This window comes from Excalfactoria chinensis, chromosome 20, assembly GCF_039878825.1.
Source record: "Excalfactoria chinensis isolate bCotChi1 chromosome 20, bCotChi1.hap2, whole genome shotgun sequence".
Taxonomy (NCBI): domain Eukaryota; kingdom Metazoa; phylum Chordata; class Aves; order Galliformes; family Phasianidae; genus Excalfactoria; species Excalfactoria chinensis.
In genome coordinates, this window is record NC_092844.1 from 4,477,098 (window position 1) to 4,492,391 (window position 15,294).

Sequence of the window (15,294 nt, forward strand, 5' to 3'; positions counted from 1 at the left end):
TGACGTCACTTTGGCGCCTGCGCCCGGCCCAATCGGAGGCGGCGCGCGTGGCTCAGCGCGGCGTGGGTCCCGCGGTGCAGCCGGCGGCGGGGCGGCGCCATGTCTTGGCTCTTCGGCATCAACCGCGGTTCAACCCCGACCGGAGGCGGCGGCGGCGGCGATGCGGGGCAGGGAGGGACCGGGCTCACCTTACCGGGTGGTGGTGGTGATAGAGGCGGGCCGGCGGGCAGCGGAGGGGCGGGAGACCGTAACACGCCCAAGGACAAATGGAGCAACTTCGACCCCACGGGCCTGGAGCGAGCGGCCAAGGCGGCCAGGGAGCTGGACGCGTCCCGTGAGTGCAGGACCGGGAGGGAGGGAACGTCTAACGGGGTTTGATGCCCCGAGGCTGCAGCCTTCAGGGGGTGGGAGGGTGGGAGGCAAAGGCTGAGCTGCAGGGGGTGGGTTCATCACACCGTGATGGTAACTGCCCCTTTGCTCTGCAGGTCACGCGAAGGATGCGCTCAGCCTGGCTCAGATGCAAGAGCAGACCCTGCAGCTGGAGCAGCAAACCAAGCTGAAGGTACATGGGGGTGTGTGGCACTGCTGAGCAGGCAGCCCTGTGGATTGTAACCCCGTTTCCCAGCAGTCTGCCCCGGGTGTTGTGTTCTGTCAGCTGTTATTTAGCTTCAACAAGAGGGCAATGCTTGCTTTTGAAGGACAACATAGGTTACCATGAGAGTAACACCTCCTGCTTATTTCCATGGGAGCTACAAGAGATGCAAAGATCACAATAGCACCATTTGATAGAGCAGACTCTCAGTTATAAAGCACTAGTTTTCATCATAGCCACTGCTGTTACAATGCAGTGGAAAGGCAATACAGGAGTGAAATAGCAAAAGGGACTAAAGCAAATGGGATAGTGTTACAAAGGGAAAGTGCTTATTTATCTCTGAAGACCTAGGCCTGCAAGGAAACTCCACAAGAGAGGGATCTCCAACCAGAGATCCTTCTGCAGTGGCAGTCAGCCCTTAAAGGAGGTCTAAGAGAGATGCAGCCAGGTTCCACCCCTTCTGATCACTCAGCTGAATTGCCTTCACTTATGCTGTCAGGGCTGACTGAGTCCTTTCTCTAGGTGCTCAATCAGTGGTTCAGGCCCTGACTCAACAGTTCCCATACAACCCCCATTAGCTGTGTGATTTCACCAGGACCAAGCAAGAGTTTGCATGCTGTGCCCATTAAAATCTGCACCAGTGGTGGTGACCTGCTGTCATCGCTGCTGAAACACACCACCTCACCGTGCTCACATCCACTGGCTGGTCACTAAATATCAGTGAATGTTATTTGTTCCTGGTGAAGGAATTCACCGTCACGTTGTTGCTTCATACACTCCTTCACATCAGGCTGCCTCTCTGCTGCCATCTGCCACATGGCAACAAAATGTAACAGAAGGATGGTGAGAAGGTTTCAACCTCAGCTGCCATATGAACAACATCATAAAACAGGAGGTGCTACTATCGGGGCAGCCCCTGTGATTGTGGAAGGTGAGGTGCAGATAATGTCTCTACCATAAGTGGTTTTGTAACCCCACCATTTTTAGGGAGTGACAAGGGTTGTATGCAGGGAAGTGCAACGTGATTACAAATGCATCCTTTGGAACATAACTGCCGCTATCTTTTCCCTGTAGGGTTATGTACTGAGCTAATATGTGATCATTATATCATTATCTCACTATAGGAGTATGAAGCTGCCATAGAACAACTGAAGAATGAGCAGATACGGGTGCAAGCAGAAGAGAGAAGAAAAACACTCAGTGAGGAAACGAAACAGCATCAAGCAGTAAGGGAACGAGGGGAAGCTCACTGATGGGAGCCCTTGCCTGTGTCCTCCTGCATGGGGAAGGAAACAATGCATTAATTGTTTTGGTGGTGTGGTGGGCAGCCATAACTGGGGGCTTTGCACACTGAGCCTGTCTTCTATCCTGTCCATGTGATGTTGAGCTTAATTTGTAGTTGTATTTACTGATATCACAATGCATTGGCAGTAATAGTGAAATCAGGGACGTGCAAGCCAGCTTTTGTTCTAACAACTCACACGGTGGAGAACAGGGAAGCAGGGACTGATGAATTCTAATTATTTATGTACTTTGGGAAGGTAGCTAAAACCACTGGGTTGGTGCGTGTTTCCTCTGAAGCATGGACTTTGAACAGGGCTGGCTCAGGAAGCAGATTCCACTTCTGTGCCTCAGTTAGCTTTCAAAGTCCTGCAGTTCACAGGGCATCACTGGGAGTCAAAGCTAACTTCATGATCTGCTTCTGATGTGCCATCCTTTGAAGAGCAGTTGTTGAGATAACTGTTCTGCTGTACCTGGAATGGAAAATAAATCAGCCATTGTGTAGAGTCCTTGTTGGTGGATCGGGATCCCCAGGCCGCTTTCTGTTGAGTTTAGCTGATGTGGGTTTATTTGTCAGTTGCAGTGGAGAACTGACAGATTAGTGAGGAACAAGAAAATGAATTGGAAACACCACTCATCTGACAGTCAGTGTATTGTGCTATTTCTGTTACGTGCAATCACTGGTCCAGGTATTTTGTTTTAGAACGTGCAAGCGTGTTTATCCCAGTTAAAGTAAGTCTCTTTCTGGGTCAGAGTACACTTGGTCTTCGTTTTAGCATCTGTGATACCTTAAAATGAGGCTGGATGTGGTAGATTTCTCAGCACAGATGAGTTTTTGGAGATAGCTGAGAGTATTTTTTCCCTTATTCACTTTTCAAACCCCGATTGAATGATTTGTGTTGTTTGTGCTTTGTTTTCTTTCCCTGCACGTTCCCAATCTTGTTGCTGTTGGTGCTGTTTTCTCTTAAGTGCTTGATCTTTATATTCTGAATACTCCTTTATTGTATCTTTTTGTTTTGTCTCCTGCAGCGAGCCCAATACCAGGACAAACTGGCACGGCAGCGCTATGACGAACAGATGCGACAGCAGGTATGGTTGTTTCCCTAACAGCTGGGAGCTCTAGCAGCTCTCTTAGGTTCTGGCCAGACATCAAATGGAAGGTCAGGAATTAGGATTGAGTGGCTAAGAGTGTGGGGTTATCAGTATGAATCCAACAGATGGAGAGAAGAACACCCTTCAACACAGGCGCCAGCTTCTTGATAACAATTTATATACTTAAGTTTACACAAATACCTATTTGGCTGAGTTCTTAAATTTGAATGCATCTTCTGCTGTCATCTCTGCTTCCAGCAACTTGCTAATGAAGAGAATCTAAGGAAGCAGGAAGAATCTGTACAGAAGCAGGAAGCCATGAGGCGTGGTAAGTTAAATTCTTCCTTAGCTCTTAACAAGGTGTGCAGGCAGATCAGTCTCTGTACTCATCTTTGACTCCCCCAGGTTGGTTGGTGCCCCTTTAGGGATGCACTGGCAAACAGTGTAAGTCCCAGTAGCATTGGAACTAGCAATTGCTTGCAAGATCAGTTTTGGAAGTGGCTGAACTACTGACTCTCTGTGGAAGTTGGATTTCTCAATAAACAACCAGCATCTCCTGATGTTGCAGTGAAAGCCTGATTCTACACTGGAGCAACCTAAAATAGAACCTTTGAGGAGGAAAGGGAAACAAAATAGCTAACATAAGGAGTGGTTGAAACAAAGTCACCTAACCTCTATTTATTTGTTGCTGTAGAAAATACAAGTTGAATCACGGCCTTTTAGTGTGACACTGGCTTTGTTTCTTATCATTGTTACGGAGTTGCCAGAAACTCTGGGTTGGTGCAGCTCTATAAGAACTGTGAGGCAGCTTGTAGGTAAACAAATAGGATCAGAGTGTTGGTTTGCTTGCTGCACATACCTTGACTGCCATTCTGTCTGCTCCTTGCTGCCATCTGGTGTAGCATTGTAGCAACAATTCAGCACAGCTCAATGGTGAGCCTTGTGGGAGAGGTGATAGATGCTGGAGGATGTGGCTGTTAGGGCAGCCTGTCCAGCATCCAGGTGTCTGGGCTGATCTGGATGGTCCAGGTGGGATTTCATGCAGTGTCATAGAAGATTGAGGCTGGTGGCTGTGCTCATCTTATATGTTGTTCTTAGGTTTCTCATTCATCCTCCAGTCACATGAATGTTAATGTTTCTGTTGAAGTTTTGCATCCCAGGTTACCCTCTCTGGGACATCTTGAGTCAACCCAAAATACTGACCTCTCTTTTATTTACAGCCACGGTAGAGCGCGAGATGGAGCTACGGCATAAGAATGAAATGCTACGTGTTGAAGCAGAGGCAAGAGCTCGTGCCAAAGCTGAAAGGGAGAATGCAGACATCATCCGGGAGCAGATCCGCTTAAAAGCTGCAGAGCATCGCCAGACAGTGCTGGAGTCCCTCAAGTATGTGGAAGCCAAGAGGAGAACATGGGCTATCTTACATCTTGTGCACATTTCCTTTGTATTGTCAGAAGCTTTTGCTGTTGTCCCCTTTGAGGAACATGATGAGTTACTTTGGACACTTTTGTATGTTGAATCATAGGGATTATATGGAGGAAAACCTTTTTTCAGCTGTCTGCCTTTATGCATTGGAGTCTGAGCGTGAACCAGAAAGAGTATTTATAGAGCTGTGAGTCTCACACAGTTTTCCTAGCAGATGATTTCAAGCCATATTTATTAAAATTGAGACTCGGTTACCGCAAGAACTCACAGCTCCTTCAGTTTCTGGATATGTGCCATAAAAATATAAACCAGAGCTTCTCCATATGGGAGGGCACTTAAAAATTAATGTAGACTGGCTCTAAAGGAGATCTTTGTAGAATGTGAAGCTATGTTGTAAATAGTTTCAGTCCAGCCTTCTGCTTATCTTGGTGTTTCTTCACCATAGGACAGCAGGGATGCTCTTTGGGGAAGGATTCCGTGCCTTTGTGACAGACTGGGATAAGGTCACAGCCACGGTAAGGTTGTGTCACATATAGACAAAAAAAAACCTGGCAAAACTCTTGTTTTATATTGGGCTGCCAAGGTTCTTAAAATGGCATCAGAGCAGTTCGTAGCTGAAATGCATTTTGGGTCTGTACACATGCTTTCATTATCAAATGTGCCTATTCTGGATGGGCAGGCTGGAAACCCGGAGAGTACTTATAAAACCATTACGTGCGCTAAATAAGTTGATTAAAGATGTCCCAGCATCTTCTTGCAGGACAAAAGACTGGCAGTTACTTCCTGTTTGACATAATGCCATTTCTCACTGCAAAACTGTGCAGCACTGAGGTATTTTTAGTAGCATGGCTTGTTAAAATGGACAATTTGCTTTAAATCAGTGGCAACCATCTGCTCCACCAGGCGGTTCTATACACAGAGGCTGGCACAAAAGGTGCTTTGTCCGACTATGCTGGGGAGTGGATGCTTTCAGTGCATCCTTTTGTCATCTGCAGGCTGTACCTGGAGTGCTTGCAGTATCTGGAGCCTTTTGAAGATGATTGCTTTTAGCTGTATGTTCTCTTGACCCAGATACCAATTTCTTGCATTGTGGTCATTTTTGCTTCTGATCGGCTCTTGTCTTGGGAAATTGGGACTTCTTTAATATAAATAAAGCTAAGAGTACATATATTTTTGGAAAGGAGGTAACACAGCCAGAACTCTCACATTTTGGGTTGCTTTGAAAAACGCTGTAATGCTGACTGCGAGGCAAGATGCAGGCAGTTATTTTAGAGTTCCTCTAAATTAACCCTGTCAGAACACCTTCTTTTAGTGGAGGGCTGCTAAAAAACGTGGAGCTTATTGCATTCTAAATCCCTGCACCTATTTGCTTTGTCTCCTGTTCAAAAAGAGCTCTAGGAAGCATTTCTGTGACACATTTCCTAAGGTCATCACTCCCTTCACTTGCTCGTGCTCCTGTTGCAGTGCTTTCTTGAAAGGATATCCACTTTGATAGTTATCTGTGGTGTACTGTGCCACTTTTCCAGTTGCGTGTCTTGACTCATTTAGTGGTTAACATTGACCCCATGCCCTCATTAGGGAAGGTGAGTAAATACACCAGACCTGTAGCTCTTAAAATTAACATGTTTTTTGTAATCCTCATCCCCTTTTCTTTCCAGGTGGCAGGCCTAACCCTGCTGGCCGTGGGAGTTTACTCTGCCAAGAATGCCACTGCAGTAGCAGGACGATACATAGAAGCACGTTTGGGTAAACCTTCTCTGGTGAGAGAGACCTCACGCATTACTGTGCTGGAGGCACTGAAGCACCCGATCAAGGTAGGGTATAGCTCTGGCTTTGTCTTACCCTCAGCTGTGAGGATACAAAACTCCTTTTCCAGCTCTGTGTCAGGCAAGGATCTGCCTGTGGGCCTGTGAATGAATGTACTAATAGAGGCTGTGTGGGTGAGCTGATCTCATTGTCTTTAATATACCAAGTTTGTGGTTTCTGAGCTTTGGAAGCTGTGGTCGATTTCTACGTGTCAGTGATTGACTTTTTCCTCTCTAGGTTGGTAAGCGTCTCACCAGTAAGGCTCAGGATGCCCTTGAAGGAGTTGTTCTCAGTGTGAGTACCGTGTTCCGCTATCTTAGTCAGTGAGCGATGACTTCTGAATCTAAATAGGGAAAGCTGTTTCCTTATATGCACTTCAAATGATGTAATTCTAGTAATTCTAGCACCTGCAGTGCACTGAGACTGTATATAAGCTCTGATGCTCAGTGGCACACGTTAACGTTCTTTTTCCTCTGAGCAAACCGTAGTTCAGTGTTTGCCTGGCTGCAGTTTTTCCACTGCTAATATCCAGAGCTCCACTTATCGGTGTAATACTACTGAGCTTATGGCTGCTGCCTGCTTCCTGGCTTGAGGAAGAGAACTGCAGTCAAGTGGACAGAACTAGAAATTGAGTAAATCCTGAATACAGGGGAAACAACTCTGCTCCAAAGCAATAAGTATCTGAAGTGAAGGCTTACAAGCCTGAGACTGTAGGAGTGCTGCTGCCTTCTTGCTGGCATGGATCCCCGAAGCTAATCAATGCTGGTCTCTTGGTTCTTTCCTTTCCTTAAGCTTAACTCTTTTCTTACAGCCCCAATTAGAAGCACGTGTGAGAGATATTGCCATAGCAACAAGAAATACAAAGAAGAACAAAAGCCTATACCGGAATATTCTGATGTATGGCCCTCCTGGCACTGGAAAAACACTTTTTGCCAAGGTAAAACCCTGCCAGCATTCTGACTGCCCACATGTTGCAGAGTGCTCCAGAAACAGCAGGTCTTAAGTATCCTCTCTAGTCTGAAACCCACTGTTTAAACTTTGTGTTCTTGCATCTCTATTGGTAAGGGAGGAGGGAGCATCCGCCTGCTCTGAATTAACACAGTCACTTGGATTCTAGTGTTAAGTGTAAACAGAAGAGCTTCCACCCAGAAAAGGCAATTGGCAACTATGACTTGTGAAACTGCAGCACCAGCCTGCTGTCTCATTTCCACCTGTTAATTACATGCACTTGTCCAAAGAGGGTCTTTCTTGTTGTCACTTCCTAATCCCCAAGAGAAAGAAGAGATAAGTGTGGCTTTACTTTGCACATGCTCTACAGCATCTCATAGCATGGTGGCCTTCTGACTACTGCAAAACAAAGCCATGTGGATCTGTGGTGTTAAGTATTTATGCTACATGACAGGTTTCTTGAGGCAGATGTAAACACACTTGGATGTAATAGCTGCCAAAGCTCCCAGCTTCATTGGACTGATGCAGAACATTGAACATTAGCAGCAGGAACTGCGTGGTTTTAATGGGCAGAGCGTAGCTCTTTTTTCCTGCCTCCTGCTGAGCAGCACATAATTGGTTGGGTTCAGCTGAGCGTGTTTTGCTGGAGCTGTTGCTTATCTACGTGGCTTGACTTGTTCATTTTAACCTTCAGATGACTTTCCTTTACTCAGCAGAAGCAAATAGCCAGCTCTGGGTCAGCTAATGGAGTGTTAGCTCGGGCTGCTGCCTGTCCCCGTGGCTCAGTTGGTGGCTGCTACGTGAACTGCTTTCTGAAATGGAGGGTAGAGATCTTTCCATCCCTTGGCTTCATATTCAAGCCTGGTCTGTTCTTTCAGATACAGGTGGCTGTGGCCTTATTCACCACTGAGATATTGTAGTGAGGTGGAGTGGAATTTGAAGCTAGGAGCTTAGAAGCCATGTTAGTAGTTGGGGCTGAAGCAGAGGGGGTATTTCTAGAGGCTTTGATGATGTGGCAGCCTAACTGAAGATGGGTCAGCGTGAGCCAGAGACTCAACCTTGCTTGATGGACAGGCTCATCATTTATGAGCTAGCAAAAAATAAGTGCAGAGGATTGGTGTATTTATGTTTTACCTGCAACTTAAGGGAGACATTTCCAGCACACCCCAGGAGCTTCGTCAAAGCCATTTGCTTAGCGGCCGTGAGCTGTGCAGGCTCATCTGGGATGGCCTTGCAGTGAAAGAGGTTTCTTAACTCTCTTTTTGTTCCCTTCCAGAAATTAGCTGTGCACTCGGGCATGGATTACGCCATCATGACGGGTGGTGATGTTGCCCCTATGGGGCGGGAAGGAGTGACTGCCATACATAAGCTCTTTGACTGGGCAAACACCAGTAGGAGAGGGTAAGTAGAGCTTCCTCTGACTCCTGAGTGTGGTTTCTTGCTCAGAGAAACTCACTGCAGTGATGTAGTTCGTAGTGCTGTGTGAGTGATGCTCTTGCACAGATGAGGCAGAGCTGAGCAAAAGCAGCATCCTCTACAGCTTGCCTAGAATGAGCGGCCTGGTTCTGTTATTGATAAACATCTTTATACACTTGGTCCCCTGGGAACAGCGCTGCCCTTGGGTTATAAGTGAATTTATTTTCCTGAATTATTCATTGACTTTATTAATTCGCTTCTCCGCAAGTAGTAAAACCATTCCATTATTGCCTGTGTGGTTTGGAAAAGGAAAGCAACCAAACAACAAAGCAGCGTGCAGGGGAGGGCTCTGGCTTCAGGATTTTGGAATGGGATGAGGAAAGAACCACCACCAGCACAACTCCTTGGATGATTGTGTTTCAGCCTCATTCTCCAGATAGGAGTCAATGCTAAAATAAGGACTCTCCAGTACCTGGGGAGCAGGTCTGGATTTCACATATCTGCTCAGACTTGAGAGGAATATAGCAGCATTGCTAGATATACAGCTGGTCGCTGCTGTGGGTGTCTGGAAGAGAGACAGGGCAATCTTGGAGCTGTGTGAGCCTCGCTTACCTGTCCCTGTTACTGTGTAGTGCTTTCCTTTTGCAGTCTCTTGCTGTTTGTGGATGAAGCAGATGCATTTCTGCGGAGGAGAGCCACGGTAAGTGCTTTCTCTCTCTGGTCTTTATCTGCACACGCTGCAGTTAGCCAGCCTGCAGCCTACTTGTTTAACGTGATTAGCCAGCTTAAACAGGCACAAGATTAAAACTGGAAGGTGCTGTGCTGCTCAATTAAGCGATGCAGAGATGAGAAACGAGCCTTTTGCAGCTGAACGACGTGAGCATCTCAGAGCTGACTTGAGAATTCTTCCCTGGAAAAAAAACCTTTGCAGGTGGCTGGGAGAATCCTTGACAATAATAAAGCTCATGTTGTCAATAATGCTGCTTGAACTATGACCTGTCTTAAATCCCAAACAGCTGATCTTCCTTTGGGTTTCTTCTTTGCAGGAGAAAATCAGTGAAGATCTCAGAGCAACGTTGAATGCGTTTCTGCACAGAACAGGGCAGCACAGCAACAAGTACGTATGTGGTTGGTTTCTAACCTGACTTACTGCTGATTTGGGCAATAAAGCATCCCACTCACTTGTATCTTTTTCACCCACGTGTCAAAAGGAATGTCAATTCTTTATCTATGATGTGTTTCTGTGGGGACTTGAAGAGAGCTCCTGTCAATAGAGAGGAACAGTTTGGTGCCATCATGGCTCTCCAGCCATCTAAGTTATCTACATACAATGACAGCAAAGAACACAGCCCCATGTTGGCTTAGATTTAAACAGACCACCAGAACGTGAATTGTATGGTTCTTTTCAGTCTTCTCGTTTCATGCTTCCAGATTTATGCTTGTTTTAGCAAGCAACCAGCCCGAGCAGTTTGACTGGGCTATCAATGACCGGATAGATGAAATGGTGAACTTCGATCTGCCCCAGCTAGAAGAGCGAGAGCGGCTCGTGAGGATGTATTTTGATAGGCACGTCCTGAAGCCAGCCACAGAGGGTAAACAGTGAGTATCCTTGTTGCTGTTGTCCTCAGCTGTGCTAGCAGGGCTGTCTCCCTTCTCCAAAATGAAGAAGAAATCTGATGTTCTCCTTCAGAAGTAGAATCGTCAATAGCAATACGAGCCTCCTTCTGCCTTGCTTCCTCCTGTCGCGTGGTTACATATAAAGCAATCCTTGTGCTTCTGCTTTTAGACGTTTGAAGCTGGCCCAGTTTGACTATGGCAAAAAGTGCTCAGAGATTGCCAGGCTGACAGAAGGCATGTCTGGCCGAGAGATCTCCCAACTTGCTGTGGCATGGCAGGTAGGTGGGGTTTGGATCATTGGGTTTCCTGCTTCTTTTTCCCTTACTAGAAGGCTTGTCGTTTGTTTTTAAATGGAGTCTCAGATCTTGGAAAATGTCATTATGTCCTTGTAGTAATACCAGAGCACTACTAGCTCTAGAGTGGGTGTCAGTGTCTGCGTGACTCTTTGTCTCATTAAATAGGAAGAGCTCTTGGAATCACCAGTGGTGAAACCCTCTACTGAATTAAAGCAAAGCAAGTTCCTTAGGAACAAACGTGGCCAAACCACACTGGCTGTTGCTCATGTTCCAGCTCAAGAAGTTTAGCAGGAGAGATGCCTGATGCTGCCTGTAGGTATATTAGCATCAGGATACCAAAGCATCCTTCCACCCTGCTTCAGTCTGAATGTATGTTTAGTGGAATTTGAGTGGCTGAAGGAATGATGCAGAGCTGGAAATTCTGTCTACTTCTTATTTCTATATAGGCACCACACTTATATAGCATCTCTGGCAGTGCAAGCCCTGCTTCTTATTCCTGCCTTTCTGCTATCCTTTCCATTGTGCTGCTACACCTCCTTGTACGGCTGTGCTGTGAACTGGGTCAGGGAGCTGAACGAGATTAAAAATAGCTTGGCAAGGCGAGCTGAGTGCAGCCACACTGTTGTCCTGGCACATCTGAGGTCGGGGTGTGCAGGGGCTGTCTGGCAGGAGAAATAGATGAAGGGCAAAAAGAGCCAAAACAAAGGGAAGACGAGGCATCTCTGACCGTTGTTTTTCATCTTGAGAACACCTTACAGAGCTGATAAACAGCAGATGCTGTGAGCCTGGCGCTCTTTAGAAGTCCTCAAAGCAGCCTTGAAACGGTTGTGTCTTGAGACATTTCAGCTTCCAGTGCTCTTTTCGATGGGGCTCATCACGACAGCTGCTGAAATGCAGTGTGCCTCGGGTCTCTGCCTAATAAATAGATTCAATTGACCCATTCTGGGAAGATTACAGCACAAAACCCTAGTGAAAAATGCTGCTGGAACACAGAGCTAGGTGGGAGCATTTTGTTTGCCTTTTGTTTTCAGCTATTTCCCGTGGTGACCTGATGCGACTTGAAGCTAATCCTCCAAGTGTAGGCTTAATTGCAATACGCCTGTCGCTTAATTCACCTCGCATTTCTGTGTGTGTGTTTCCTTAATTAGTTTTTTCCTCCAACACTCATTTGCAGCGTTGCTGTCTGGAAGCGTTCTGTCTCTACAGGTGTCTCAGTGCAGAGCTTTAACCTGTGTCTGGGCAGCAGAGCTGAGGGATCACAGTGTCAGCCTTCATCTGCATTGAAGTGCTGCTGAGTTCTGCAGGGGCTGTCCTGCTATCACCTCCAGCTGATTGGGGGCGTGCTGCCTGCAATCCTTAAGCCTTAACTTCCATGCAGTGAAACCCAAAGCAGAGAGTGAGTGCTGGCACTGGGAAGAATGCTGTTGATAGTCTGCATGCTGGAAGTCCATTTTAATCTCTTCTGCCAAAGACTTCGCCTTCCCTTTTGCCCTTGCTCTTTTCCATACCTGATCCTTGATGAACATAGCGTGGATTAGATGCATTTACACACTACAGAGTCCCTTTGAATCTGTTACAGTAACATGCAGACTTCCTAGTTTTGCACCCTGACCTTAAACCCACTGACAAGCTTTAGATGAAGCATCAGCATAGAAACTCTCCACTTTTCCAAGCCTTAATTATAAGAATAGAGGTATCTCTTCCGTTTTATTTTTCAGCAGGCTGCTTTCATTAGAATTGTGATTCAAAGGTTCCAAGGCCAAGTGGAAACAGAATTGGATCTGGGCTGAAATGGAGCATTGGGTCCTTCAGGCTGCATTTGTCATCCGTGCTCCGTCTTTCTCCTTGCACCAATACACACATTGTTTTGGGTCTGTGTTACAAAACACAACTAGTTGGGTTAAAATGGGTTAAAATCCAGCCAGGCGGGAGGCAGAGGTATGAATACAAATGAGTGCAGCACCATCTCAGTGTGTGCAGCCCCTCCCAGAAGGGACAGCTGCTTCCCCCATTTGCTTTCTTGACAGCGAGGGCCTGAGGCTTCCTATAAATAGAAAGTCATTGAGAAAATCAACAGAGCGTGAACTGCACAGCTTTGCAGGAGTTTCCACTGTTGGATTTCGGGGCTGTGCAGAGGCAGGGAGGAAAGAGGGCTCCATGCCCAGGAGGGGGATGTGGGCAGAGGTTTGGGGTAAGGAGCTGGCTATGTCAAGCTGCCTTGCTACCACTGCTGTGCCAGGAATGCGTTATGGGAGTGTTGGCACAGGGACTCACCCAATATAGATATCTGCAGCTCAGGGTTGCGTTGTTACCTTGGAGATAAGATGCTCAGCTCGCAGTGCCAGCAGCCTCCCCTTCCTTCTGGGCTGCGGCTGTGTGCTGCATTGCTGGGCTTCCATGTTCTTCATGTACAGACAACAGGACAATCCTGATGGTGCAGCTGCAGGAGAGTAGCACAGATGGCTTTTACCCTCATGGCCACTGAAGGATGAGGTAAGGGAAAGCATCGTGGGACATTTAGCAATTGGACAGATTAATATGATGGAAAAAGGTGTTTTCCCAGAGGTATAATGACAGAAAGACTGGCACAATAGAGACATACTATAGAGGAAGGGAAGAAGATTACTCACCTGTATCACAAGAGTCCAGGTTTGTAGAGGGAAGCTCCACCAAGGAGGGATCTCCAAGAAGAGATCCTTCCCTGGTGGCAGTCAGCCCCTAAATGGGGTCTCAGAGAGGTGCAGCCAGGCTCCATCTCTTCCACTCACACAGCTGCATTCCCTCACCTGTGCTCCCAGGGTTGACAGAGTTCCTTTCCCAGGTGCTCAATCAGTGACTCAACAGTTCTCATACAGGACATGAGGATGGGATGGGAGTTGATGCAGCACATCACACATCGCTTCAGAGATGCTGCGTTTCCCATGTTCATCCTGACACTGCTCTTAGTCCTCCCTTGTAACCATTTAAAACCATTTTCGTTGCCTTGGATGGAGACGCTCCATCACCCTACGCACCTTTTCCTCTCTACCTTATTGGCTTCACATATGACTCTCCTCTGCCTTTGCCTCCTCAGGCTGCAGCTTATGCATCAGAGGATGGTGTTCTGACCGAGGCCATGATCGATGCTCGGGTCGCTGACGCCGTACGGCAGCACAGACAGAAGATGGAGTGGCTGAAAGCAGAGGGTGCGGAAGCCAGCAAAGAAGGCATCAGAGCCCCACTGTTACCTTTCCCCAAAGGAACACCGGTGTGAGAAGCACCTGCAGGCTGCAAACCAGCGTGGATGGGGATGTGGGCAGAGGAGAAGAGTGGGGAGTGTCTTCTTGGGTGGGTTGTTGGTGGAATCATGTGTTGTGAGAGATGTGCCCCTTGGTGCAAGGGAAGGGGGAAGGAGTGCTGCTTCAGTCTGCCTTTCACTTCGTGTTTTATGGATGTGATGGAAAAATGGTTGAAACAAGGCAGAAATAACGATATTAAAGGACCCCCCTGCTCAAACACTGATGGATGTGTTAGTCTGTGTGACCTGTCCTGTTAGAGAGAGCCAGCTCCAAATCCTTTATGGCCATTTGACGCTGGTTTGGGATGTCCTGGTGACCCAACTCTGCAAGAACCCCGGGTTTCTCCAAACCATCTCCTCCCATGTATATAAATTCATCAGGTTTCCATTCCAGCAGAGGTAATTCTGACCTTCTTCCCCACATCCTGCCCAGGTTGGTGCCTTCTCCCTGCTTGCATCTCTGCACAGCATCACTGTTCTCCTGTTGTCACACATGGAGGGCTCTGGCACACCGGTGGTACCGATGGGGCTCTTTAGCTCCTGGCTGCTGCCACGGAGCTGCTCTCACTCTTCATGTCTCTCACTTCATTTATGGAACAGCAGAGAGATGTTCTGTCATCAGATTGTGGAGAGAAGCCTGTCTTGATCAGATGACATCTGCTCTGTCTGTGTGCAGGTCGGAAAACCTTGTGGTTTTGGTTTTTTTTTTCCCTGAGTTTGAACTGGGTTTGAACTCTGTGCTTTTGCTCCGAGTCCCCTTCTGTAACTACACAGAGCGAGCACATTTGTCTGACCCAAATCTGTGCCCTTGAGTACCTTGCTGAGCTGCTCTCCTCCAACAGGAACTGACAGCAGCCTCAGCTGTGCCCAATTCGCTGGTAGCTGCTGCTGAGTGCTGGGAGATGCAGCCTGACATGAGCCTGGGAGCACAGAGGGTAGCAGGGGCTGCTGGGGGCTGCAGCTGGCAGCATGGTGGAACAGCAGGGACAAGCATTGCCCCTGGCTGCTGGCTTCTCTTGGCGTGGTTCTCTTCTGCTTTCCTCTGGGTGCAGAGAGAGAGAATGGGAGGATTTGAGGAGCTGCTGCTTTGTAAGGCTGGGTGTCCTGCAGCACCTTTGTGTGCCCAGGTACCATGTCTTGTCCTTATGCTGGTTGCACTTCTGCTGCTACAAACAGCCAGGAAGAGAACCCTACCCTAAAGCCAGGCAGTGCAGTTGCTGTCTCAGCTGTTTTATGCAATTCCTCCTTCAGATTGCACCAGATTCCCACAGGGATGCACAGGCACTGGTGCTCACACCGCTGCTGATGCACACCTTGTGCTGTGCAGGCATGGCTTGCCATGAGACTTCCCTTGCATGAAGGGCTGGGGTTGCTTTGGGAGCACTGAGGAAGGGAACCTGGGCACTGTGTGTGCAGCCTTGGCCAGCTTGGCACAGCTGTTTTTCTCAGGGTTGACACCATGAAGTTCTCTCTCCCATCTCTCCCATCAGGGTTGGGATTGCCATTGGCTCGTGGGATGAACAGTGTCCCCATGGAGGTGGCAC

The 15,294-nt window shown here is 47.6% G+C and overlaps 1 protein-coding gene across 1 annotated transcript; it reads left to right on the plus strand.

The window, feature by feature from the left end:
- Positions 1 to 21: 21 nt before the first annotated feature.
- LOC140261254 (ATPase family AAA domain-containing protein 3) lies at positions 22 to 13,973 on the plus strand. The gene is made up of 16 exons (XM_072354485.1): positions 22 to 334; positions 486 to 562; positions 1,717 to 1,818; positions 2,903 to 2,962; positions 3,224 to 3,293; positions 4,186 to 4,351; positions 4,836 to 4,905; positions 6,049 to 6,204; positions 6,434 to 6,490; positions 7,008 to 7,133; positions 8,421 to 8,545; positions 9,209 to 9,260; positions 9,607 to 9,677; positions 9,992 to 10,159; positions 10,347 to 10,455; positions 13,547 to 13,973. The coding sequence occupies exons 1-16, from the start codon at positions 100 to 102 to the stop codon at positions 13,724 to 13,726; spliced, it is 1,824 nt and encodes a 607-aa protein (XP_072210586.1). The 5' UTR covers positions 22 to 99; the 3' UTR covers positions 13,727 to 13,973.
- The last annotated feature ends 1,321 nt before the right edge of the window (positions 13,974 to 15,294 follow it).